At 37.8% G+C, this 25,740-nt stretch overlaps 3 protein-coding genes across 5 annotated transcripts; all 3 read right to left on the bottom strand.

Annotated features, from left to right (window-relative positions):
* Nucleotides 1-4,776: 4,776 nt before the first annotated feature.
* Nucleotides 4,777-7,389, bottom strand: LOC133716904 (DNA topoisomerase 1 beta-like). The gene is made up of 8 exons (XM_062143544.1): nt 7,290-7,389; nt 5,939-6,042; nt 5,796-5,855; nt 5,625-5,686; nt 5,365-5,509; nt 5,148-5,273; nt 4,999-5,052; nt 4,777-4,875 (listed from the first exon to the last, which is right to left on the bottom strand). Exons 1-8 carry the CDS (start codon nt 7,387-7,389, stop codon nt 4,777-4,779), a joined length of 750 nt encoding a protein of 249 aa, XP_061999528.1.
* A 276-nt stretch (nt 7,390-7,665) lies between these two features.
* On the bottom strand, nt 7,666-18,010 carry LOC133714939 (clathrin heavy chain 1). The gene is made up of 29 exons (XM_062141224.1): nt 17,700-18,010; nt 17,173-17,377; nt 16,491-16,579; nt 16,315-16,393; nt 16,087-16,214; nt 15,436-15,534; nt 15,227-15,335; nt 14,806-14,885; nt 14,493-14,720; nt 14,336-14,401; nt 13,934-14,050; nt 13,618-13,815; nt 13,407-13,523; nt 13,260-13,319; nt 12,964-13,050; nt 12,794-12,877; nt 12,584-12,718; nt 12,317-12,484; nt 12,126-12,238; nt 11,767-12,019; nt 11,550-11,686; nt 11,162-11,440; nt 10,043-11,045; nt 9,386-9,871; nt 9,103-9,273; nt 8,800-8,985; nt 8,569-8,691; nt 8,328-8,438; nt 7,666-8,207 (listed from the first exon to the last, which is right to left on the bottom strand). The coding sequence occupies exons 1-29, from the start codon at nt 17,742-17,744 to the stop codon at nt 8,058-8,060; spliced, it is 5,106 nt and encodes a 1,701-aa protein (XP_061997208.1). The 5' UTR covers nt 17,745-18,010; the 3' UTR covers nt 7,666-8,057.
* A 3,987-nt stretch (nt 18,011-21,997) lies between these two features.
* LOC133715226 (probable protein phosphatase 2C 25) lies at nt 21,998-25,136 on the bottom strand. Of its 3 annotated transcripts, none has more exons than XM_062141640.1 (5): nt 24,590-25,136; nt 24,038-24,376; nt 23,737-23,916; nt 23,434-23,635; nt 21,998-22,615 (listed from the first exon to the last, which is right to left on the bottom strand). In XM_062141640.1, the coding sequence occupies exons 1-4, from the start codon at nt 25,046-25,048 to the stop codon at nt 23,471-23,473; spliced, it is 1,143 nt and encodes a 380-aa protein (XP_061997624.1). In that variant the 5' UTR covers nt 25,049-25,136; the 3' UTR covers nt 21,998-22,615; nt 23,434-23,470. The 3 variants fall into 3 exon arrangements, with proteins under 3 accessions (XP_061997624.1, XP_061997623.1, XP_061997622.1); XM_062141639.1 differs by having other exon boundaries at nt 21,998-22,548; XM_062141638.1 differs by lacking the exon at nt 21,998-22,615 and having other exon boundaries at nt 23,175-23,635.
* Between the last annotated feature and the right edge of the window lie 604 nt (nt 25,137-25,740).

Here is a 25,740-nt window from a genome sequence, read left to right as displayed (position 1 = left end):
TTACTCAATACCGCTCCTTTTCTTTTCTATTCTTCTTCTTCCGTGCAGATTTGATTATCAGCTTAATCTTTCGGTGAAACAAGTAAAATCTTTTTATGGGTTCGCGCCAAAATCCAATCTTTCGGAGCAAGACTTGCTCGTATTGTTGAACCATGTAGTCCATGCCTATTCGAAATGCTCGGAATTTGGCACAGCTCGTAAGGTGTTTGATGAAATGTATGAGAGAAACATGTTCTCATGGACGATCATGATTTTGGGGTCTACAGAAAATGGTTTGTTGTTTGATGGGTTTGAGTTGTTTAGGGAGATGGTGAACAATGGAGTTTTACCTGACAAATTTGTATATGCCGCGATTATCCAGACATCTATTGGTCTAGATTGTGTTGAATTGGGAAAAATGCATGGTGCATGCATGCTCGAATTGTTGTGAGAGGCTTTGAATGTGAGATCGAGGTTTGTTAGTAGATCTCTGCTTAACATGTATGTGCCAAGTTCGGAGAGATTGAAGAGTCATGTAGGATGTTTAATACCATGGCAGAACATAATCAAGTCTCCTGGAATGCAATGATTTCTCTATGTTAACTTCACAAGGAAGCATTTGATAAGGTTCTCGGTATGAAGAAAGAAGGAATTTGACCGAATAAGTATACACTCGTCAGTGTATCAAAAGCTGTTGGGCACTTACACCTTAAGGGAAGTCCCGCCTTAACCTCTTAGTTCATTCATAGGGTGAAAATATATATATATATATATATACAGCAGAAATAACAAAATATATCCAATATGTAGAAGACCTATTTACTACACAACTCAACATGGGTACCTGATAAATGAATTCAAACACACATAGGCAGGATATAAAAACAACCTCATTTAAACTTATAAAAATATTTTTTTTAAAAAAAATTTTGCCCACCCCACCCTTACATATATCAGTGAGAAGCGAACCCATAACCTTTATAATGTTGGAATTAAAACTTACCAACATATCATAGCTCACCGACAATCATATAATACTTACCTCATTGATATGTCTGTCTAGCAAGGTGCTTAGAACATCATGATTATTGATGCTGACTGGGACAATGAATGTTGTAGATGCAATTGCATTATTGCATTATTGGAATTGTGCATATCCTCTTGGGTTGACATAGTAAATATTGGAGAATACTATAGAAATTAAGAACAAGCAAGTTAAACTCTTAGATGAAGATATTGGTTAGTAGGAACGAAGTTGCACCATATGACTCTTGAATCTCCGGGAGTTTATACGAGAGTCGTACTGATAACGTGTTTTAAAATAAGCTAGCTTGCTTGTTAAAAAGAAAGATTATGAAGAGGAAATCAAAGAATAGATGGGAGAAAGAACGCAAGTGGTGTGTCATATTGTTGTCAATTACAGCCTGGACAAATATGGAAGAGAGAGGATCCTTCATTAAAGTTTTTGAAAATTGACCAATGAGTCAATGTTAGAATATAATTGTGGGTATGAATCATGAGAGAGTTTATGCTTCTAAGGAACGTTGTAGCAATACTTTCCTTAAGACAGTATCGAGCGTGCAAAGGGAAAATGTCTTTAGGATACAATGAAGTCCAACATATTGTTGTTGGTCTTCGATTTGCACTCAAGAAAACCAACCTAAATTACATTCAAAAAAAAGTTTACAAGATGGTTCAAGGTTACTAGAAACTAATTGTGCCCTAGAAACTAGTTTTTTATGTGTAATATAACATGAAACTGGTGAATATTGGAGGTTTGGATCTTCTTGGGACTATCTGGGATTCTCTCATTCTGTAGATAATGAATCATTTATATAGAAGTATATGTACCCTTCAAATGGAAAGGTACCTTTTCATTTGTACCATTTAACTTTTATCGTATTACTTCACTCAAATAAACTCAAAACTCAAAATGAATTTTGAAAATTTCTCCAACGGTCAAAATGGTATGCTCTTTTCTTAGATAAAGTTCAATTTTTCACTTGCGTTTCTGAAGCAAAATTGGATTTGGTTCATATTTTTGCTATTTTAAAGAAATATTCAATAAACCACTACTTTGATCTAGTGGCATAAGTCTCCCCTTTGTAAGTGTGAGGTTGTGAGTTCGACTCACAAAAAGACTAGTTGTTGATGTGATAAAAAAAAAAAAAAAAAAAACCACTACTTTGATCAGAACAAAAGAAATGCTCACATATCATTGCAACATGAGAAACAAAATTAGAGATAACGAATTGTGAAATTTTATCTACAACAAGTTCTAGTAAAAGAAAACAAAAAATCACATAACAGACCTAAGAGATTTCATTTTCAATATCTAAAATCAGACTCCACATTCATTGCCCACATGAATTTGTTTCGGAGAAACGAGTCAAAAATCTATGTAAATGGCAATGTTTAAGATGCATGTTAGTAGGAACGATCAGATGAGTAAAGCAATCATTACGAGTACCATTTTTCTGAAGAAAAAAAAAATTATAAAACTCACCTTAGAAACTGAAATCCTATGTCGTAGACACCATGCAACAGTAACTCAAAGAAGACAACAATTACTTACTCGAGTTTTCCAAGGTTTGAGGCATTATACTCATTACTTGGATGAGTTTTTTGAATCTCCAATTTTGATTTTTGCGCCTATAGCCCACAAAAAATAATTTGGTATGTTAAGTTATTGATAAGAATGGACAAAAATTGGCAAAATGAGATATAATACTTGCCTCTAGTTCAAAGATCTGTATGCTAAGCTCCCAAGCTTGTTTCTCTTCAAAATCTGATACTTCTCTCCGATGATTTAGAAAAATAGCAACTTCCTTGTTTGCATTCCAGTAAACAGCAAGCTTATCTTCTTCTGTTTTCTCCTTCAAGTCTTCCTTGTTCAACTGTCAAGAAACGAAGCAAATTAACACTAATCCACATGAACAGCAACCTCTAGACAAAATCTGTGGAGGGATATTTCTCATGGACTCAATACTTTGGGCAAGGGGGATAAGGACAAATTTTGTGAAACTATATGGTTAGGGAAGCACTCTTTGAAGTAAATTTAATTTTTTCAAAACGGACAAACCACTCTTGCACAATAATATAATACCGATACACAAAGGACTATGATAGAGGGGATGCCCTCTGGTAGTACAAGATCAGTAGTGAGTGTACCAGAAAAATCTACAAGTACAGCTACTAGATACTTTAAAAGAGATGCACCCTACCAAATTAATATCCAACATAAACTAAAGTATCAAAACCATGAAAAAGCATCATTACATTATATCCAACAAGTAAAACACTCAAGTTTGAGTATATACTCTGTTTTAATGGAAGAAGTGTTTGATGGAGAAACCTCGTTGACCAATCTAAAACTTGCAAATCACTCTTCTTGTCCTACGCCCCAAAGTTACATTGTAGCGTGCATATAGAACATTAGGTGATACTTACAACCAATACCGATACTGTGTTCATCGAATATATGTAAATAATATCTCCACTCTAATCTTATGATAATCTATTGTGTGTTGTACCATGGCTATTGCAAAGTTTGAAATCTGTATTACAGAGCATAGATCCCTACCTTATTGACTTGTTATATACACCCAAACTTCTTCAAATTACATTACGAAGTTTTTGACACCAATGCTAACATACCTTGTATTGCAGCTACTGTAAGGTTGGTTCTGAATTATGCATCTTTGAGACCTCTAACACGAGTTAATTCCTATTATGCCACCAAAGTATTGTGTTCGTTCAAGAGGCTCCAAATTCTTACGAAACAATTTTTCCACCAAGACTTCTGACTACTTACTAACAAAACTAAATTGGTAAACTTGAAACCCCTAGCTCTTAAGCACTTAATCTCATCCCAAGCATGCTTCATATTAGAGTATAGACACAACTCAATCATGTCATGTTTGGCACAAAGCATGGCTACATCCATGCGAATGCCCCACAAAAAACCATTGACATGTTGTGATGTATTGTGCAAGTTCAACTTGGTTTCCAATAATATTGTACTCTTTTATCATTTTACAAATCTTAATCTAGATCCCCAAAAGCTAAAAAAAAAGAACTAGGTACGATAAGAAGACAACCATCGAATTGACACAACATTGTTTTATATTATTTGTAATTGAAAACAAGTGTATTAAATGAACTAGATACCTTTTGCCTAAGATTTTTTTTTTTTTTTTGGGTAATGTTATATCAAATTGAATTCCCAGACAATTCAAGCTCTGGAACATTGGTGAAGCCTAAATTGTTTGGAAATGCCAGTTAAATTCTTCATAGCTACAAAACAACATATCAATGACAAATTTTGTGCAATACTTTGTGTTTAAGAGCTTAGAAAAATGAAAAATTGGTCGGAGTAGTAGCAAAATTTGTCCACCGCTTTGTTTTGGGTGAAGCGATTTGTATCCCCAATTTCTCTTTCCGTGGATACTTTGTTTATAAGTTTGACTTCTATTTTTCTTAATAAAACAAATTTTTTTTTTTTAAAAAAAGTAAGCATATAGTAACTGATGACCGCAAAAACTTTCCCTTAGCAACAAAGATCAGGACAAGTAATAAAGGTTTGAGTCAATGGCATACCAAATCATCCATCATTTCAGATGCTCGAAATGTGCGGAATGTCTTTGCTGTAAAATGGAGGCCAAAAGGTTTTCCCAAGTTTTGTAAATATCTATTCAATTTTTTGGCATCCAAATTGTCTTCAGGAGATTTCCCTTTAACAAATAGACCAGGAAATAAAAGTTAACTTTGGACTTGGATTTCACATATGTAACATATCTACTCACCAAGCTGGAATTCTTTAATGCAATTAAATACAAGGTTTTCAACTTCAACCTCATTCTCGTAGTCGACTGATGTTTTCCCAGTAAAGCGAAACTGATTTTTGTCAATAACAAAGTTGGATGTCCATTAAAAGAGGTAAATAAAGTCATAAACTTTAATTCAAATTCCTATAAACACATTACCTCCAAACATGAGGGTACGTTCATGTAAAATTACGTTTTTCACCATTAACGTGCAACATCCAACAGTAGGTGCAGTAATTTGTTCGTCCTACAAATAATTATGTATAAACTTTAAGCACTAACTCAACTTCATAAAGGAAAACAAATTTCAATTATATTTGTACTTAGAATAGAAACGGTTACCTTAACATGTCCAGGTCTTAAAGCTAATGTATCAATAAGATATGTAACAATTGCACATTGCTTATCCACAAGATTTGGACTTGTGAAATCCACTGTGTATTGTTGCTTGATCTTTGCTTGATTGATCTATACTCAAAATAAAGGTTTGATATCAACAAGTTAACAACACAATTCTAATTTATTTGAAAATATTAAAATATTATTTTCATCTCAATACCTTTAGTTCCCTCGCGGTGTTAAATTTTGAAATGTCAAACATACTGCTGCAATATTTCAAGTTCATGTACTTTCTTCTCCCGGAAATTGAATCTTTCCAATATGTGAGCCATTTAAGATGAGGATCGCGTACAACTTTCTTCCAACTACATATATATCACATATTAATTTCATGTTGTCTCATAAAAGTATTTGATATGTAGAATAGTAAAGGAAAACTTTATACATACCATCTAGGAACGGGGCAGCGTGGAGTCTGACATTGGAGATACAATGTTGATGATAACATCACTTGGGTTGATTCGTCTTTTTAACATTCCATTCTGAAACCATAACAATAGTAAATATCAAGTCCAACACATATACATGTTTATAAAAGAATATTAACAACACTAAATTATGAAAACTCATAAAATAAGAAAACTAATAAACCTTTGGGTGCTTCCCACGGCCTATAAATAGTCTAGGTGGTTCAATTCGATAGCATGACACCTGTTTAAGATGATAATAAGAAATCACAACAAACACGGTCGAGGGGAAAAAAAAAAAACAAAGACATCTCTACTAAATATTACCTCCATCTTTTTACCATCCACATATGCCCATTTATTTTCTATTTCTCTATCCGTTTCTTGCAACTTCTCTTGAACAATCAATGACATAACAAATTTAAGAACAGCTGTAGAAATTTAGGATGTGGAACACCAAGTACCATGTAGAAGTGAAGAATACAATCACATAGTATCCTTTTAGGTGGAAATTAAATGTAGAAGAGTTTGTATATAGTTGACAATCTATTTAGGAATTAAAGACTTAAACTAAAGCAATTACTTAGCTTTGAAGAACCATTAATGTATATAGATATAAGTAAGAAGAACGAAGGGGTTTATCTTGGGCATAGGAAGCATTTGGGTTCCCCTTGACAAAGTCAAAAAAAAAAAAAAAAAAACGAAGAAATATGAATTTGGATCCTATCCTAACCTATTTCTCTTTTTTTTATGGAAATAGGTCAGCCCTTTCATTAAAATTCAGCAAGCAGTACAAAAACGAAACACCCCTTTAGGGTCGACAGAAAGAATCGTTCCTTATATTTCTCTTAACATGCCCTAAACTTTGAATTAGACAGTGACTCCTATTTAAAATTAAATTCACCGTGTATCATAGTTATAACACTTTTTTTTTATTTCCCCTCACACTCATTCAATCCTCTACTAATTTTTTCTATTCCTTTACTTTCCTTCAATTCTCTCTCCTCCTATATATATCTTCCCATCACTCATTATTTGGGAGTTTTTTTTTTCTTTGAAAAGGATGAGACAAATGTGTATACCGAATTTTGATCCTGAATGCGAACTTGGATGGGAACCTTGATTTCCTCCATATGAGTAGACGATTGCTTTTGTTGACAAATAGCACGAAATCGAGTAACATCAAGTTTAGTATGCATGCAGTTTCCTATCCTAGCTTCGAGTTGATTCCTCTATAACTGAAGCTAGGAGCTCTCTATTTATAGGAACATAAATCTTAATATTCCGTTGTATAGAGAGTTGTTTTAGGTGCAAACTTATTCCTAATAGGAAACGAATAATTTGCTATCCTAGTTTCTATACAAATGAAATCGACATTCCTAATCTAAATTAGAAGAGAGAGAATTAAATTGACATTACAAGTTCGGCATAGGTTCAAATACGGTACATAATTTTATTACCGGATTCTGTATCAGTCTATCAGAAAGTGATACAGAATCTTTCAAAATCTGCAAAAGTTGGCACTGAGTTGCGTTCATTCTACGGTCACGTGCCGAGCACGTGATTAGAGTGTTGGTATCTTCTAATTAGCAGCTGTGGGTTGGTTCGACTGTCGGACCTCCGTTTGTTTTTGCTGCGCCCTCAAACTTTGGCTTTCCTCATAATGATTTGCTTCTACCTTCCTTTTTCTCTGCTGCACACTTCGACCTTGGAGCCTTGGGTGAAATACCCACCAGAGCTATGTTACGATCCCCGGGATCGTAGCCATGAAACGACATTGCAAAGGAAAGGAACTAAGAGAAAGAAACGACATTGCAAAGGAAAGGAACTAAGAGAAAGCTAAAGAAAATAAGTAGATAAAACTGATTTTTCATTCATCGATAGATTCTCTTACAATGGAGGCAGATAGCTTATATAACTCTATCTGCAAACAACCCTAGCCACACCCATTTACCTAATGATCGTTATATAAGCTATCTGCAAATTTCCATGTTTCGTTCTTTAATCGCAAAAAGAAAGGTGCAGCACAAGGTATATGAGTAAAAACGCTGCAGTTAAATCAATTTGAACATATATTGAATAGTGGAACTAAAGCATTCCAAAATCATCAGTGTACTGTTTTGTATTATACTCGGGAAAGATTGAAAAACAGAACAAATTAATACAGAGGAGAAAATTCTAAGCTCGCCCTCATTGACCATCCAAAAAAGAACAATGCCTCTGTGCTACAAAAGAATATTACAAGACTTTCCTATCCACACAACCTATTGACACAATTATTTAAACTGCACCCTCTCAACCCATCAAAACAAATGACGACAAAAACAAAAACGAAGAGCAGGGAAGCCCCATAAAATTACACTAAAATGCAATGTTCTATCAGACAGGTTGCCCTACTATAACACCAAATTCACCATCAAGTTTCACAACAATATTTCAACACATCTCAGTAGCTACTGCCCATTGGTGGCATGCCATAAGGCGGCATCGGAGGCATCCCCATTCCTCCCATTGGAGGCGGAGGACCATACCCTCCTCCCATACCAGGCATTGGTGGAGCAGGCAAAGCAAGAGGCAACAACTGTGCATACATGTTCTGCAACAACAAATCAATAAACCACATTGTAAACCAAGGAAGAAAGAAGAGTGGAAAAGAAGTTTACAGAAGAGCCACTTTCTTTAAAGGAATAGGAGAAGGGAAATTCAAAGTGAGTACCTGCTGTGCTATAACTTCTTTCTCTTCCTTCTCCTTCTCCTTGACCTCTTTCTGGGCTTCAATTCTGTCCTTCACCAATTCATCGACTTTACCAGTGTATTCACGGATGAACTGCAAAACAGAATCATAACAAATCATTAATAAAGGTAGAACCGTAGAAGGTTGTTCCAAATGCCACATACAAAGCAGACAACTGATTAGCCCCTTTTACTTCCAATAAATAGTTGATAACAAGAATTACCTGTAACAGATATGGGAAGGCAAAGTCTATCATGTTGTTCATCCAAGCAAGTTCAAGGGCAGTATCCGGCCTAATCAAATCGTAACAGACAAAGAGGCATGACGCAAAGCATTCTTTCTTTCCCTGCAATTTGACAAAAAAGTACATACACATATATAAGCATAAGCGTCTTATAAATCATCAAAATTGTCAAGTTGATAACATCAGCCTTTTTCTGATAATAAACTGTACCTGTTCAATGAAGTAAACTAGCAATTCCTCCGCAAGTTCACGGTCACCAGACTGTGAGGCTGTCTCCATGGCATCTTTGTAAAGTTTGTCTTTCTTTGATAATGCAATGGACTGCTTCCACCTTCCAGCTTTCTTGTAAATATAAGCAGCAACGCGCCTCATTTCCAGAAGCTCGTGTTTTTCAATCTGACCAAAGAAATGGTGTAAGGCTCTTGCCACATGTATAAATTAGGACAAAGGAATTGACTCTCCTGCACATTAACACATTTACAGATAATAGGCTAGAAATCAAATGAGCCGTACCTTCTGAGCAAGACCTATTTGATCAAAGCTGTCATGTAAATCAATTGATTCACGCAATCTTTCATAGTCTTCCTCTTCAACATATATCTCATTCAAAGCCTCATTCACAGCTGAGACATTGTTGCTCTGAACAGCAACCATGTATGGCTTCACAAGGAGTAGGTGCCCAGCCTGACATTTTAAATGCAAAAGAATATCAGATGATAGCCAAATAGAAACTACTTCCAGTCTCTTTTCCCTAGTAACCAAAGTTCCATTGAATAGTGCATGCAAAATCAATTACCTTTCGCATAATGTCCACCACACGTGTATGATCTACACGGAGAGCAAGCACATTTAGAATATCATTAATGAGATCTGGATGCTCTTGCAAGTAAAAGTGCACAGCCTTATAATATAGCTCCACATTTGCAACTTTAACTGCCACATCTTTGAACTGCATGTGATCCCAGGCTTCAGGGGAATGATTCATGATGGTTGTTGCAGCATTATCAAACTCATCATATTGAATATATAAATAGGTTAGCTCCTTCCAATGCTGCTGCTCATCACAAGCTCGAATGAGCTTGGGAATATTTAAACGAGTTGAGAACAGTTTGATGTGCTCCATAAGTTTCTCAGGACGGTATCTAGCATACAGAACCCCCAATTCAGTAAAGATTCCCATGTGTGCACGTTCTAAGCCAAGACCACTTTCCATTAGAGAAATTAGCTCATTGAAGCATCCTCTATTCTGGTAGAATTCACTGACCTCCTCCAAATCATCCACCTATAAATTGAAATAACACACAGCCTTGTTAGAATAGCAAGAGCAAATATTCTGCAAGACGGATACAATTAGCATGGGAACTTGCCACCAACCAACTCGGAGCATGCAATGACTGTAGCTGAGGATCCATTGAAAAATATATAAGAGAAATGTATAAACACAACAAATTACCTGTATAATGATGTTGAGACCACATATTTGAGCTAAGCGGAACTCCTCAGCATCAACACAAGCAAAGCAAACTTCCTTCCATGTCTTCGCACTATTGGCTTTTCGTGCTGCATCAACAGCACCTTGGAATTGTTTGAGCTTGACAAGTGTGACAGCCAACTTGGCCCAGTTGGATATAAAAGCATAAATTATTTTTGCAGCCTCATAGAGGGTCTCATCATATAGGCGATCACCAACATTTTGAAGATTGGCAACATTTGGCATAAGAATGAACTCTTCAATGTCAGCCAGCCTATCAATCTTGGCATATGCATAAATGAGCTCACTGTCCACCTTCGGCTCTTTTGTCTTCTGCCTAACCATCAGAAGGTATCTCACCAAGTCATGGTAAACATCTGCATCTTCAGAAGCTCGAATAACATCCAAGAATTGTGTGGCATCATCCGCCCGAATAAATGACTCAATCGCATCACTCACAAGTCCCTCCCGGAGTTGAGCCTTTCCAACCTGACTCCAAACAGCATCCTCTTCAACACGGAATGCAAATTCTACAGCCCTATCAATGCTTCGGATATTATCCAGCAAGACATTGACAGCTTGGACATTCAAGTTGAACTTCTTGAAAATTGCAAATGCTTCCTCATACAGTTGGGCTTCCACAGCTACTTCCCCAACTGCAGGTCCATCGAAATTGTCTAGCCTATTAATATAATCCATAACTCTAGACGGATCTGCCTTGATGGCTGTCAAAATGAGCAGATTTTGCAGATTAAAGTTCCCACTGAAGGCAGAGTTTTGAAGCACAATCTTTTCAAGAAGCTCAATTAATTCATGGGGCAAATCAGCAGTCATGAAAGCCTTAACAGCCGCAGAAACTTGTTCTGGGCTCTTGCTTTCGGGCAAGGCAGTAGAAACCACTTGATCAATAAGTTGTCTTCTAAATTCATTCTCAGGGTCAAGAACTTTAGCCCAAAGATCCTCATCCATCCTCTCAACGACATATCTGTTCACAAATAATTCGTAAATGAAAATGCCGAAACAAAAAAGCCGCGGATGTAAGAAATATATATATATATATATATATATATATATATATATAAGATAAAAAGTATCACTGACCTTGCTTGTAATTTAAACAAAGAGTTTTTATTTGTAACATTGATAAGCTCATCATCGCATTGTCCACGTCGATAAGCAACAACAGCCAGAGTAGGATCACGTTTCTCACAATATTTACCCACAACACGAGAATCATAATATGGGTTTGTGGTAAGGAAGTGTTCAGGATTGTTTCCACTATCAATGATGATTTTACCCAACGCATTGTGGACGTGCACATCCTGGCTTCCCTCACTCACAAGATGCTCCAAGAACTGAGTGAGTAAACGAAGTCGATTCCTAATGATAAGAAAAAAGAAAAATAAATTCCGTATAGATTGAGGAAAAACATGATCCAAAGAGTGAGAATTCAACCAAAAAAAAGGACAGATTAGTATTAGTATCACACCTCTTCTCACATTCCTCCACAAGGGGCTCCACTGGAAGCAATGAACGTACAGAAAGGATCAAGCCTTTGATAAAATCTTCAGGGCACTCGTCATCTAGCAACTGTCCCACAACTAAAGGAGCATTTGAAGGATTCACCTATGAAATCAGTAAAACAGCATCAATATAAGAATAATTACTCCACAATTTTAAAAGTAAAAAAAAGACGAATATAATACCTTTTGAACGTAACCCTCAATGTAACGGAGCATATTGTTTGTGTACAAGTAGTGGGTGAGATCTGGAACAAAACCAAAACGGTCGCAAACATTGATAAGGGGTCGTGCATCAGGGAGCTTAGCTTCCATTAAAAAGTTCTTTGTTTTCTCTGCATCATAGAAATTTGATTCTCTAGTAACTCTCTCGACCTCTTTAATTTGTCCAGTTTTGGCAGCTGCCTCAATGTACTTGAAGTGGATTTCAGGATCCTCACTGTCCAACAATTAGGAAGTACATCAAAATCAAGAATAAACTGGATGTTCCTCTGAAAAAAGGGAGGGAACAGTAAATCAGTAGTCTATATTCTACAACAGAATACCTTGAACTCAAAAATGATCCGAGGAAGAAGTACAATCCTTCATATGACTTGAACTGCTCAAACAGCTTCATGCATTGATCAGTACCCAACTGATCAGAGTACTCCTTAGCAACCTGTGCAGACATGCCTTAGTTTTCTTCATTTAATGCTCTAGATATTTTAAACATGACAGTGGCAAGAAGAAAGTGTACCTGCACAATTATCTGAAGGTTGCCTCTCAAATTGACCAGCAAGAGATCCTTCATACACTCCAATGCCCATTCCTTTGACAAGGTACCAAAAAACTCTACTAGTGACTGCGGCTCTATTGCATGTGTATTCACTATGACACGTTTAATATCAGGCAACTCGGAGTAGTGCTGCACCAGAATAAAAAAAAATTAGTGTCGCTGACATTTTGAGGTAAAACACGGTAAGAGAAAAAACTTAATCTATGAAATCAGAAGAAGACATCTTACTTGCAAAGCTCGCACATAAAGACCAGCTTTTTCACATAACTGGGCAATTCGAGGACGATCATAATGACTGAACATACCATTGGCTAAAATGGCATCAGCCACATTTGGAAAAGTAACCAAGTTAATCTCGAGGACCTGGACCAATGAAAAAGGTCAACCATCTGTAGATATGGCTACAATCAAGTAATACATAGCTTTGAGCATAGAAACCTTTGTCTGCAGGAAGGCGTGTTCAGGGAGATTTGGCTTCAAAACATCCAGTAGAAAAGCGGTTGCCTCACGAATCAGATTCCTCTACAGAAACAAAAAAAGCATGAGGCATATTCTTCTGATATAATATGACAAAGCATAGTATATGACTTAATTATTAATATACAAACCTGAAGAAAGAGATCTGTAATGGTGTTGTAATCAACAGGACAACCACCCTCCATTTGGGACATCATCAATGCAAAATTAACAGCACCCTACATTCAAAAATCATAGTTTAGATTAAATATTAAAAAGATCTAACATGAAATTCTACCCCAACCTAAATACAGTTGTTTGGGTTCTTAACAAACTACTTCAATGTGAACAGAACCTTCACAGAACAAATGACCAAAGATCTTACTATGCCTTCAACTTTAAAGGACTAGAATAGCAACTATAAGCGTATCGAATATTCTTTGAATACCTGCGGGTCTGCTCGGAGAATTGTTTGCAAAAGGAACAGATAGTCAGGTGTGTAGCCAACCTAAAGCAAGGAAAAATGGATATCATTAGAAATCAACACATAAACAAAACTTAAAAAGCCATTACAACATAAAACAAATTTCTTCACCTGCTTTGAGTAGATCAGGATTTTATCAAACTCCCTTCGCTCAGCAAAAGCTGCAACAACTTTTGGAGTTGCTCTGGCTTTAATGTATATTTTCAAAGCCAGATCATTATCCACAGTCTGCAAGGAAAATATCAGACATGATGTTAAGGCTACAGTGACCACATATGGACAAATCTAAAAGAATGTGCTTAATTTATATTGCAAATAATACCTTCACAAGATCTCCTAGTTCCTCACTGCATTCCAGTTTGTCCTCTGCCAACCAGTTTTCCAAAAGATTCTTCTTGTTCTGGTTCACAACAAGACGTGACAATTCCAATGACTCAAAGGCATTGAGCTTCCCTCTCGTTAAGAGTGTCCCAAAGTATTGCAACAAAGGGGGTGTTTGCCCAGCTTGGACAGGAACACTCTGCAAGATTACAGGAAAATATTGAATTTCATTCCAGAGAAACATAAAGGAAGTATGATCTGAACCTACAAAAATAATAGCAAAAGAAAAACATATACAACTTTTTACGCAAACAAACCTGAAATTTAGCAACTGTATCCGGTGTACGAAGAATTCCTTGTGGGGACTCAGCAGCCAGTTCGGCAGCTTCTTTGTACTTGGTTTGGGCAAACAGTTCTTGGAAACGCTGGACAACCTGTAATGTTCAAGTAGGCATATCAGGAATTTGACAGAAATCAGGGAGATAGCCAAGTATAACCCAGTTGACCAAGGAGAAGTTGCTGGCCACCTTAGAAATTAAGGCCCAACATCCCTTACCTTACCCCCCTCATCCTACTCTATTAGTTCATTCATACGGTATTAAAAAAATAAGAATAAAATAAAAAATAAAAGAGATACAGCAGAAATAACATAAGATTTCCAAGTTGTCATAGAAGACTATTTCCTACACAACTCAACATCGAAAATTAAAATGGCTTACCAGATTCTCAGCACCAGGAAGATTTCCTCTTTTTGCCAGATTGACGGCAAGCTCCAAATTGTTTAACTGCAAATGAAATCAAAACAAAGTACCTAAGCACATCACATAATGCTGCTAATGTGATACCACAAAAGGAAGGAGAAAAATTCAAACACACCTGACCACTGACAAAAGGCACAATTGTTTGCTCATTAATGGTAGCCAACAACACCTGGCCCCGCCTATTAACAGCATAAAACCCTCCCATTGATGAAGCTTCTGTCGTCAAGAAAATTGGATCTGGACTAATTCTATTTCTGTAAACTGCACTAGCTGTCTCTAAGTCGTATACAAATAGAAGCCCCAGCTTTGTAATTACATAAATCAAACTGTACTTGTGAGACATCTGCAAAATTAACAAATTTGTTGTTGAGATTCGTATATTATAATTTTTAACCAAGATGAGTACGAAGCATCAGCAAATTCCATACCTGCATGGCAACTGGGAAATCATCTGCAAAATCTGGAGGAAAGAAAAGATCTGCTTGTTTCTTTGTAAAAGATGGCTTCCCTGCAGACACAGTCAAACTCATTATTTCTTCTTTTAAATCAGTGAGATATACATACGTAGGAAAAAGACTACCATCTATTCAAATTTTTTTACCCATTCTAGATCTATCTTATGACCCTATAAATTCCTTCTAAAAGGAGTCCCAGCAGATGTAGTCAACATCTCATCAACTGATTACCACTAATCATAAATAAGGTTTTCTAGTCCAATATACAAGAAAATATGATCTGTCCTCACAAACTGGGAGACTTTGGATAAAGAAACAAATGCATGTTCAAACACAACGATAATCCAGGTGTTGCTAGCATATATGTAACTTTTAGTACAATATGTGCACCAACCTGGCTGGGCACCAAGCTCAATAACATGTAACTTGGATGTAATCTGTCCAGCATTGAGTGTCTTAGTGGCAAAGGAAATCAGAATGGAAGGATTCTCATTCCCTGGAACCTGTTCAAAACAATAAAGTTCAACGAAACTATTTGTCCATGTGTGCAAAGGGGGAAGAGAATAGATAAAGAGTAGGAATGCGATAGGGAAAGTTGCACACCTTGTACTGGGCAAAGGATGCGGCATGCGCTTCAAGAGCTTGACTGCGCTGCTGATCCACCGAGAAGAGTTGCAAGTTCCCTTTAACCAATTGTGGCCTCTGAAAACAAAACAAGATTAAACATCAGAAGCAGTAAAGCAAAGTTTGTCTTAGAACATAAAGGTTGCATTTTCTTCAGGAGTCTCCAGAGATATTGCAAACTTTATATCAGAAATGAGGATATAGTGCCAGAGTATTGTACTGAACAATTATGAGCAGAAGTCAAAATATTCAATTACAGATAGAAAAACGGACAATTAGATGTCTGGCCACAAACACTCATTAAGCAAGAGTCTATACAACGGATGACATTCAGAACATTCATAAGATTCATAGAACAGAAATTTGAAATCAGGATGAAGAAAAACCCTAAAATTTTAGCAAATGCTGCACAAAATCTGCAAGACCATGCCTATATTGATGTTTATTGGGATTGCAACACTAGCTAAAGCCATTCAAATGCTTGGATCACACATCCCACCACCATGCAATTAATATTGTATTATTTCAGTAAAAAAACATGGTTTCACGTATGAAGCAGATATAAGAAGGTCCTTAAATGAGAACTGGTCACTCTTATGTGCACAGGGATTAATAAACCTAACAACACACCTCAGGAGCACCAGGAGCAATTCCAATCAGAACCAACCACTTCTCAGAAGGATCACAACGGTAATTTATGATCTGATTGTTTGCCAGATTAGCTGTTCGCTCAAATACCTTTACTGGTTCAGACTCACCTACAAGGGAGATGCAAACCATAAGTGTAAATGTTTCCAATAACAGAACCAAAAGAGTATGAAACATGATACTCAAATAAGAGGATTAAGGCATATTTACCTTCAATTGACCAATGATATACTGTAGTCTGTGTGACAAGACCCAACATCTTTGGGGTTATCCATTTCCAAAAGACAATCTACACAGAAAGTAATGAGGATATGTTCAGATCCGAAAACATGCAACTAACTACAATTTGAAAACATGTACTAATTAGTAAGCAATGAAGTGAGTACCTGCTCAGGCATAAGGTGTGATTTCAGTTTTGCTTTCATCTCAATGTTAAAAATTTGAAGGTGGTCCTGAGTAGTTCCCTGGACTTGAGCTTCAAATGCATAAGAAAATACATGAGCAAAATTTACTAATACAGAATATCAAGAATCCAGCACTAACAACAATAATCACTACTGTCCATATAATAGTTTTTTGGAGTCTCAATGATCATCTAAAAAGTAGTTAAATAACCTTAATTTTTTGAAATGTAAAGTAGTGATCCCTAATACCAAAGTACTTCCGAAATGCCAATAAAAGGACAGTAAACAGATGCAACACTAGAATTGTGTTGTGAAGTGGCTTAAAGCAACAACGCATTTAAACAAAAAGGAAAGACAAACTAAAGCAACGATCAACAAATTACTGTATATCTTCTACTGACCATATCAAAACTCATTTGATGTAAATTGATTAGACGCAAGAACCAGAAATTTAACTAATGCAAACACTTGAACTGCATATAATAGTTGCTCATGGTTCCACTAAATGTAACACAAATTATGCACTCATAATTAAGTAAACTGAGGTTCAACAAGTTGAAGCAGAAGCATATTGTATCGTGCATCCACCACATTAAGATCAATACCAAAAAGCTAACCATGACCATTTATCAATGTCAATACATAGTAATAAGTTATAACCTACCTTTCAAAGCAAGGATTTTGGAGTTTGGATTCATAAGTGCAGAGTCGGCGGTGATAGGCCTCCTCAAAGGCTGATTCGGCATACTCATATCAATAATCACAATACTATTCTGCGGCGCTGTTTCCCGAACACATATGTACTTATCGGACTCCATAGTAACATGTGTAAACGTTATGAATTGCGGATTAATCCCAACGCTCGGAAGCTGCAATCAGATCAGATCACATGAACTCATCAATCACTTTTCATAACAGTCAAAACCCCCAAGTATACATCTACTCGTATTCAAAAGCTACTGGCTAAAGTAAGCAATTCCTAGTGAGCTAAACTATCAGATCTGAACAGAGACAATAAACTTCAGACTAACAGATCTATCTGAAGCTTGACGCGAACTAAAGCAATAAAAAACGAAGTTCAGACTACGAATCGAGCACAATTTGACCAGAAAACAGCTATCTGAGCTAAGAACACAGAGCTGTAACAACAAATTGAACTAATCGAGCATCGAATCAGAGCCGAGAACTAACCGTTAAGGCCTCCTTCATGGTGATCGGAGCGTTAGCCGCCGCCATGGTTGCGCAGATCGACGGCTCAGAACCGAAGGCTCGGATCTACTGGTGCGATTCAAGCCGTGAATCCACAAGCGAAGTAAGAGAGAGAAAGAGAGAGAGGGAGATAGAGCGCTTCGAACCCTGCGGTGGGATTCGAATCGCTGCGAGATCTGGAACCCTCTCTGAAAAGCGAACAAGGGAGAGAGATCTAAGAAAGGGGGTAAGAAGGGAGAAGTTTTTGTGATTTTATAAATGGGATTTCCTTAACACAAAATAAGAAGAAGGTGTTGGCCACTCTCCCAAGGCTAAAATATAAAATAATAATAATCTTGGTTCGGGAAAATAATACGTGTTAAAAATTGTTCCTTAGTGCGCTTTACTTCATTTGCTTGGTTGTTTTTGTTGCTTGGGTTTTATATGGGTGGCCGGGTTCTCCGGGTTTCTGAACTCAACCCGACCCTAATGCGACTCTTCTCGTGGTTTGTTTGAGTGGCTTTTATATTTTTGGATTTTGTGATTTTGCGATGAAAAATAGAAAATACTTTGAAAAGACCGTGGTGTTTGACTTTTATATTTTTTCTTTTATTTTCATCCACACAAATTGTGGTAAAGCATTTTTTTTTAAAAATAAATAGCTGGTGAGGCTGCCCTCAAGCTTAGTTTCATCAAATACAAGAAGGGGACATTGAGCCTAAACCCCTTATAATAAGCATCTAGAGAATGACCCGAAATAATATCAGGAGTCTATCAAAAAAATGTATTCAACCAGACACCAACTAGCAAATAGTGCTCTTATGGCTACTCTATTTGCTTTGACATAGCGATGACATAATGGAAAGATAACTCGATATATAACATGATTACAACGTAGCATAATTACCATAAGCACAGCTTTCTCGCTATGTTGCCGCCCGAAGATAAATCCGACGACACTTAGTTTCACCCTACCACTAGGAGGTTGCGACCATTTGACGAACCAAGGAACTCGCCGCCTACTTAGAGCAGACAAGGCACACAAGGTGTGCAGCTCGGAACACAGCCCTCTACGCCCTACCCCAACTCGGGAGGGACTTATTAACTTCTAACTAAAAAATAACAGCAACATAAAGCAATAAAACAAAAACCAGGCCAAAAGAGGCCTAAAGACAACTTCCAGGTCCACTAGCAATACCTAGGCCCAATTAACTAGGCTAGCAAGGTGCATCCCCCTCTCGGCCCAAGTCGACCACTGCACCAGAATCGTCGCCCCACCACCAGCACGCCTCCTTCTGCCAGTCCCAGCGCACCGCCGCAGTCCCAACCACCCAAAACCCATGGATCTACATCAGTACCCTATTCGAACAACAGAGAATCGCCGTCAAGCAAACGATCCCAACCAGCAAACCGTCGATCTCGGTACACCCCCGACCGCAGCAAGACGCCGTTCTAATCCAACTAAGATCCAAAGTCGGTCCGATCTCAATCCTCAACCCCGACACAGCTCTAGATACAACGGCCTCCTTACACCGAGAGAGATGAAATGCACTCTCTGACTCCAGCCTCCGAGCAATGGATACGCTCATAAAACAGGCAACCCGTCTGGCCGCACACAACTTGCGCCGGGGCGGCCAAAAGCCGGCACCTGCGCAGCTGCACATCCAGATGAGAACGAAAGAAAACACGGGCAAAGCTTCTAGGTTTTTAGAGCGTGAGGCGCGTTCCTCTTTTTTAAAAAAAGAAAAGAAAAGGGGTTTGGAACCCATCCTAGCTGGGAGGTATATATTTTTTTTTTGGATCATATAAACAACTCAAGTGCTACAACTAATCTTTCTCTTTGTGTATTTCTTGGTCATTTTTTCTTCCTTCCTTCCTTCTATATTTTCTTTTTGCATAAGAAATATAGTGATTTTTCCTGACTTTTATCATAAAAGAGAAAGAAAAAAACAAGATAGCCTCCTGATGTGTCCTCATATATTCCTTACAATATGTGTGTATACAATCTTAAATCAGTTAAATGTAGAAGTACATGTAGTTTAAGTTGAAAGAATATGTCATCTTAAGGTCACATCGGATAGTTACTTAGATTGTTATTATTCCGAGCTTTTTAGCTCTCCTTCTCACCAAAAGACCAAGTTATTCAACAAAATTACTTTAGCACGTCTGTTTTTTTTTTTTTTTTTTTTTAAAGAAAGACGACAGACTATATTAAGTGATAACAGGGGGTTACATGGAGCGATACAAAAGCATCGAAAGAAAACAATAAAGCATAACGAGATGCACAAACGCATCTATAATAAAGAAAAAATAATAAATGATAATAAGATGCACAGACGCATCTAGAATGAAAGGTAACCAGGATGTGACTTGATGTCGAACAACATCGCTGCACTGCATATGTCACAAGAACAGTGAAAATGTAATAGTAATCGTAACCGTAACCCTAAACGTCTGTTTAATTACAGCACTATGGCAAGTCACATAATACTTTACAATACAACTGTTTTCTTTATGACAAATTTTTTTAAGATTTTCATAATCACTGTGATAGTATCTTGAATTAAGTAAAGTAATTAACTCTTAACACAAAAATCACTTGGTCGTATTGTTTTACCTAATATTGAATGAAGTCTTAAGTTCAAACATTGAAAAATTTCAGTTTAGTACCCTGAGGTTTGGGGGTAACATCATGTCAGTCTCTGCCCTTTCAATTTAATCAGCAACACCCCTGTGCTTTCAATTTCAATCAGCCGTGTCCAAATTTTACTGTGCCGTCCAAATTAGACGTTAAATGCTGACGTGGCAGCGACAAACTCAGCTAGTGGGCCCAGATATAGGGGTAAATTCGACATTTCACTTAATTTCCACATTAAAAAAATACACTCTTATTCTTCTCTTCCTCTGATCCTCCTCTCCCCGCAACTATCTCCGGCGCCCAACAAATCCAAATGAAGATGAAGGGAATGTTGAGGTGGCCTCCGCCAACTTTTGGCAAATCCTGAATTCGATTCCTTGCTCGCCGCCACGAGCGGCGATCACACTACACCGAATCTGATTGTCTCTTGCATCACAAAAATTCAAGCCCTAACATTGATACATATCCCAATTCACCTGCAAATTAACCACCAAATCTGAAACAAACTCAAATCACCATTTTCTACTACACTTTACAATCAGCATACAACGCAAGTAACCAATTCCAGTCCAAAAACCAATAACAAATTCATTAACTCATCCAAATTTCCTTCTCAACTCAAATAACTAGTATAGTTACTGCAATCTGATAAAAGCAATAACCAGGGAGAACTCGATCTGAACTTAATCAACCACAATACATTCAACTTCCACACTTTGATTCAAAGTTTGGGAAATACCTTCGAAAATCGACATCGATCGATCAACCGAATTCAGCTCCCCTGACTCACTGCCGAAACTGGGTTGATGATGAACTGATGATGTTTGATGCTGCAACCCCGCAAGCTTCTCAATGTTTGATCCACAAGTGTTGTCAAGCCAGAACAAGCCCAGAAGTGCCGGAAAAACTTGCCGGCGTCAAAGACAGCCACGAGGCTGAAGCAACCCCAAAACCAAAATCAGTCAAAATCGATCGAATTGAAAAACTAAGTAGACTAAAGTGGAGTGCATGACGAGGGGATCAATTTTCATACCACATGCAAGTCAAACAGTGGTCGGAGTCACCGGAAAATGCAGAAACATCGAAGATTGACAATCCCAAGCCAAACAGAGAACCAGAACCAGACGATGTCGTCTATGGAGATCGACAATCCCAAGTCGATGTCGTCTATGGAGATCGATAATCCCAAGCCAAACACCTCCAATCAGTTTGGCCATTCTCCGATCCATTCCTAGGGGGAGAGACCAAAACGGAAAAACGAAACCGAAAAATCCCAGAAGACAAAGATGAAGATGCCAGAAGAGTACGATCTAGCCAAGTCGAACGACTATGCAGAGTACAGGAGGGAGAGAAAGAAGAAGGCGATGGAGGCTGAGGTGAGGAGAGAGCTCGATCGGAGAAGACAAGAGGAGGAGAGGACAGAGAGGGAGGAGAGAAAGAGAGAAAGAGAGAGAAACCATCAGAGAGGAGGAGAAAAGAAGAAAATATTTTTGAAATGACATTTTTAGCCCTTTAAGTGGGCCCCTCCGTCAAACTAAACGTCTTATTTGGACGGCACAGTAAAATTTGAACACGGCTGATTGAAATTAAAAGCACAGGGGTGTTGTTGATCAAATTGAAATGGCACGGATTGACATGATGTTACCATCAAACCTCAGGGTACTAAACTGAAATTTTTCCTTCAAACATTTATTCCTCCGAAATCAAGAAACTAACATGAGAATAACACAAGACTTCCTGCTACTTAGCATGAAATCATGAATTTAAATGTATGAACTATGAAGTACGTCTATCTATCATTCTATCCTGGTAGCGCACATATAACCATAGTTATTGTCGTTGCCCTTGTTCTTGATGTAACGTGATTGGCGGAGGAAAATGTACAGAAGACAACAAAAAGAAAAAGATGGTGTGATCGGCTGCTCATCGGATCAAATGATCGATGTTTAACTGTATTTGGCTTTTTGCAAATTTATATCAACATGAAGCTTCTTTTGCATCATTGCATGCTGCTGTTTAGTCTCTGAACCAGTCAAACATTTCTTTTCCAAATCGTCGCTAGACTGGCAATGTGTTGCTCATGTTTAAGCATCTTTATCAGTACGGAACTTATCATGCAGCACAAGCTTGTAGAAAGAGCTACAAGTTCGTTATACCTATCCAATATTGACTATTCCCAGTCCAGTCATGCATCTATCGGCATTTGGTAATGTTCTGCAAAGACAGCAAAGTAGACATTTGTGATTCCATAAGCATGTACCGCAGCAAAGAAACTGGTCAACTGCACGAAATAGAGATTAGGCACGGGGGGATAAAATGCGAGTAGGCGACATGTAAATAGGTCGAGGAAAGATGTTCCATGAATTGTCTTGAGGAGACTAAGACAACGTGAACAAAACAAGCAAAACAGTCTCAGGCTATAAATACCGCCTCAAAAGAAAAGTTTTTGCATTCGCTACTAACTATCACGTGTTCCGTGTTCGCTTACTATCCATTAGACATTAGGCTCATCAACGTTTGGCATGTCCTGATGTCCATTAACAACGCAGTCACTTAGGATTTGAAACAGTAGATTCTAACTTATAAGGTACTGAAAGCGAAGTGCAATAAGACTGGTGGAGACTGCGTCAAGAATCACTACAAAACAATTATTGAACAACGTTCTAGCAGACTAGAATGTTAAGCCTGCAGCTGCCAAACAGGACTGACCAGGTCCAACTACTATATAAAAAGCATGTGCTCTTGGGGTTGACTTAAAGAAGACAAAGGCAAAGAAGATTGTCAAAAATGTGCAACAGAATAGAATATAAGACCATAAGAACGAAAATTGGAATCAAGGGTAAGCGTAATAGCGTATGATCATTTATTATAAAATTTGAAGTGAATTTACAAGTAACACAATCTGTAATGCGTTTCTGATACTTCTGTTCTACTGTTAAGATTAATTTCACGAGTACCGGCAATGCTTCTTTGTATATTGTCAGTACTAAAGCCAATATCAGCAGCATAATCTAAAGGTCATTCACAGAAGAGTAGTCTTTCTAGCTTCTAACGCTACAAGTTTAGTCAAAAACCCACTTGCATCGAAAGAAAAGTCACCTGTCATAATCTGAATCTCCTTTTCCCTAAAAGCGTATTACGAAACAAAACGGCCTAATTGGATTATCATCACGCTTGTATCGTCCATGGAACCTCTACTTATTGAAAGATCAACAAGCTTTTTACAAGCAGAAAACAGCTCTGGCTTATCAATTCCAACGCATAGAGGGCGAACTTCGTCAACTGCCTCTTGATTAGTAACCTGGAAGAACGAAAAAAACGTTCTGTTTAGATCCAATTTCAAACAATTTGAAAGTTTGCTTCAAACAAAAACAATTGAAATAAGACTTGTTCTGAAATTACCTTGTCCCAAAGACCGTCAGAAGCTAACATTAAGAACTCGCATTCAGGATTTATTTTTAGGACTTGAGTCTCTGGTTCTGCTATAACCCACTGCTTTAGCTGTCGATCTCCAATTCCTCTTGAAACAGCAAGAGACCCTTGTATTCTCCAAACACCGCGGCAACAATCCACATAACCACCCTGCAAAGGATAAGTAGCAAAATCCAATCAGTCACAAGGTCTACGAACTTTCATTCTAAATCTTTTATCTTCCATGTGAGAAAATTAATGTCCAACTCAGTTTCGAGATTTGAATGCTTACCGAGCTTTCAATTCTGGCTCTTTCATCTGTTCTACAAGGATGATGATCAGACGTAAGGGCCTCAGCAACCCCTCCTCGGCTCATAACAGCGCGGCAATCACCAGCATTCGACACCACCAGATTACCTTTCTGTACCAACGCAGTCACACAGCAAGCACCACCACTAACATCCTCCTTCAAAAACTCAACATCAGTCTCCAAATAACCATCTTTCACTGCTTCCATGACCTTCTCTTCTCCTCCGCTCGCCAAACGACCCACGATGTTCTTATCCAAGTTCTTTGCTGCAAATTCAGCTGCCTTTGAACCTCCATGCCCATCAAACACACCAAAGAACGCCTGTGATCACATAACATATAATCAGCACAACTTCCCCCACCAAAATAACCTCAAAACATAGTTCCATCTTTATATATATTTCTCAGAATTAAACCCTCTAATTCTCAACTTCAGTTGTTACCTTTTAATTCATTTCAAGTTTCATAATTTTCTCAGCAACAATCAAAATATATATAATTTACCCAAAAATAAACAGGAATTTATGAAATTTACCTGTCTGGTATTATCATGAAGATCAACCACGGCGGAGTACCGATCCTCCATGAGACCTCGTTTCCCTCTCTTACAGTAAACCGAGTATCCATCTTCGTCAACCTCCACCGCCTCCACTCTCTCCTCAACCTTCGGCGAGTCAACGCCGAAACTCACCGGCGCAGCCGGAATATCAATCCTCATCGGCCTCTTCCTCTTCAAAGCCAAAGCCGGACCCGAGCCCAAACCCGACGGCTCCTTCTTGCAGTTACTAATCACATGCCTCTGACTCTGAAACCTTGCCGGGAAAGCCTTCGGCGACGAAAGTGGGTTGTTGGACCGTGACGACGGCGTTGGAGGTGGACCATGGAGAAGTACTCTAGGAGAAGAACATGAAGAAGGAGATGACCGGCAGAAAATGGACGGAATTTTCGACGGTGAGAAGATCGGAGAGTTTGGTACCGCTAAAGCGCAAGGCATTTCGTTTGTGTTTTCTATTTTCCGGTGAATTTTTTTTCGCTTCGGAAAAACTCTCTCGGTTCGTTTGTGTTGCTTTTGATCCAAGGGCGGGTCTTGGGTGATATATATATATGGTAGTGGAGAGGTGCCGGAGAGCGACGTGGTCATATTTGAGAATTGACTTGTGACTGTCTGAGTTTTTGTTTTTTGGAAAAAAAAAAAAAATTGGGTAATTACTTGTTATTGACTAAGTTTGGGTCTTGCACAAGAAGCTAGGTCGTAGTGGGTGTGCAAGAAAAATTCTCCCCTTTAACGGGTATATAGGGGAAAGATCCATTGCATGGTGATTTACGGTTTTACCTTATTAGGTTATATATAAGTATATAGAGCCGTTTAATATGAATTTTACTTAATATGAGTTTGACTCATACTTAACCGTTCGATAATTTTCTACAACCGTACTTATAGGGGTTTTACTTAATATGAGTTTGACTCATATTTAACCGTTTGATAATTTTCTAGATAAATTGTCGAACGATTAAGTATGATAATTTTCTAGATAAATTGGCGAACGATTAAGTATGAGTCAAACTCAACTTCTTTTTGTCAATTACTAATATAGGTAATAACGCTTATTAGGTGATCTTGGCAACATGGTCACTCATATTTGCAAATCTGTAACGAGTGAAAAACTAGCTAACTTTAGATTATAA

The sequence above is a fragment of the Rosa rugosa genome, chromosome 6 (genome assembly GCF_958449725.1).
Source record: "Rosa rugosa chromosome 6, drRosRugo1.1, whole genome shotgun sequence".
Taxonomy (NCBI): Eukaryota; Viridiplantae; Streptophyta; class Magnoliopsida; order Rosales; family Rosaceae; genus Rosa; species Rosa rugosa.
Note: the sequence above shows the minus strand (reverse complement) of the source record. Positions and strands in the feature narration are given on the sequence as shown.